The sequence below is a fragment of the Charadrius vociferus genome, unplaced genomic scaffold (assembly GCF_000708025.1).
Source record: "Charadrius vociferus isolate BGI_N301 unplaced genomic scaffold, ASM70802v2 scaffold2979, whole genome shotgun sequence".
Lineage (NCBI taxonomy): Eukaryota > Metazoa > Chordata > Aves > Charadriiformes > Charadriidae > Charadrius > Charadrius vociferus.
This window is the reverse complement of record NW_009650136.1, coordinates 1-843: the sequence shown is the minus strand read 5'-3', so window position 1 is coordinate 843 and position 843 is coordinate 1. Positions and strand designations below refer to the sequence as shown.

Genomic DNA, 843 nt, shown 5'->3' with positions numbered 1-843 from the left:
TCCAGATCAGCCCCCCGTTGTCACAGCCTGGCGGAAGGCACCGGGAGGTGGGGGGGGACACACACAACACACACAACGATTGTCACCACGGTCACGTACCCACCATCAAACCACCCGTTCCCCCCCGCCCCCCCCATCCCGTACCTGCGCTGAGCAGGACGTTGCGGGCGGTGGGGGGCCAGGAGATGATGCACACGCGGTTACCGGTTCCGTCAGCGGTTGGCTCAGCCCGTTCTCGGGGATCTGCCAAACCTGCCGGGTCACAGGAAGGTGGCGGGGGGACACAGGGGACACGTGAGCAAAGAAGGGGTGGCCCCCCACTTCCCCACCCCGGGCTCTGCCCTTCATCACCCCCTCTTTCCCATCACCCCCTCACCATGACGGTGCAGTCCTCCGAACCGCTGGCGATGACGTGGTCGTTGTGGGGACACCAGTCGATGTCGAGGACGGGACCAGTGTGGCCGCAAACGGTGGGGTACGACTTGTCGATGCGCCCGGTCTGGGGACAAAGGGACACGGAGAGAAAGTGAAAAGGTGGGATGTCACCCACCAGCGCGGACCTCCCCGTACCATACCGGTACTCCCGGTACCACCACCGGTACCTTGTGCAAGGGCAGGACGAGGAAGGCGCCGCCGCCGCTGGCCTCCACGATGATGGCGACGAAGGAAGGGTTGACGGCGCAGAAGGTGCTGTCCCAGGTGACGCGGGAGACGCGGATGTCATCGTAGCACTGCTCCGTCTTTACCGGCTGCCCGAAAACGTGGCGGAATTTGCTCTGCCGCACCACCTTGCGAAACGACATGGCTGGGGCGCACCCCGGGCCGGGGTCAGCGGTGGCGGGG

The 843-nt window shown here is 65.7% G+C and overlaps 1 protein-coding gene across 1 annotated transcript; it reads right to left on the bottom strand.

Moving 5' to 3' along the window:
• Nucleotides 1-144: 144 nt before the first annotated feature.
• On the bottom strand, nucleotides 145-803 carry LOC104292961 (coronin-1B-like; the record flags this gene model as incomplete). The annotated part of the gene is given in 4 exon segments (XM_009892394.1): nucleotides 145-201; nucleotides 204-252; nucleotides 377-499; nucleotides 603-803. Coding segments are annotated over 4 exon segments (430 nt in total), but the record flags the coding sequence as incomplete, so codon positions are not given.
• Between the last annotated feature and the right edge of the window lie 40 nt (nucleotides 804-843).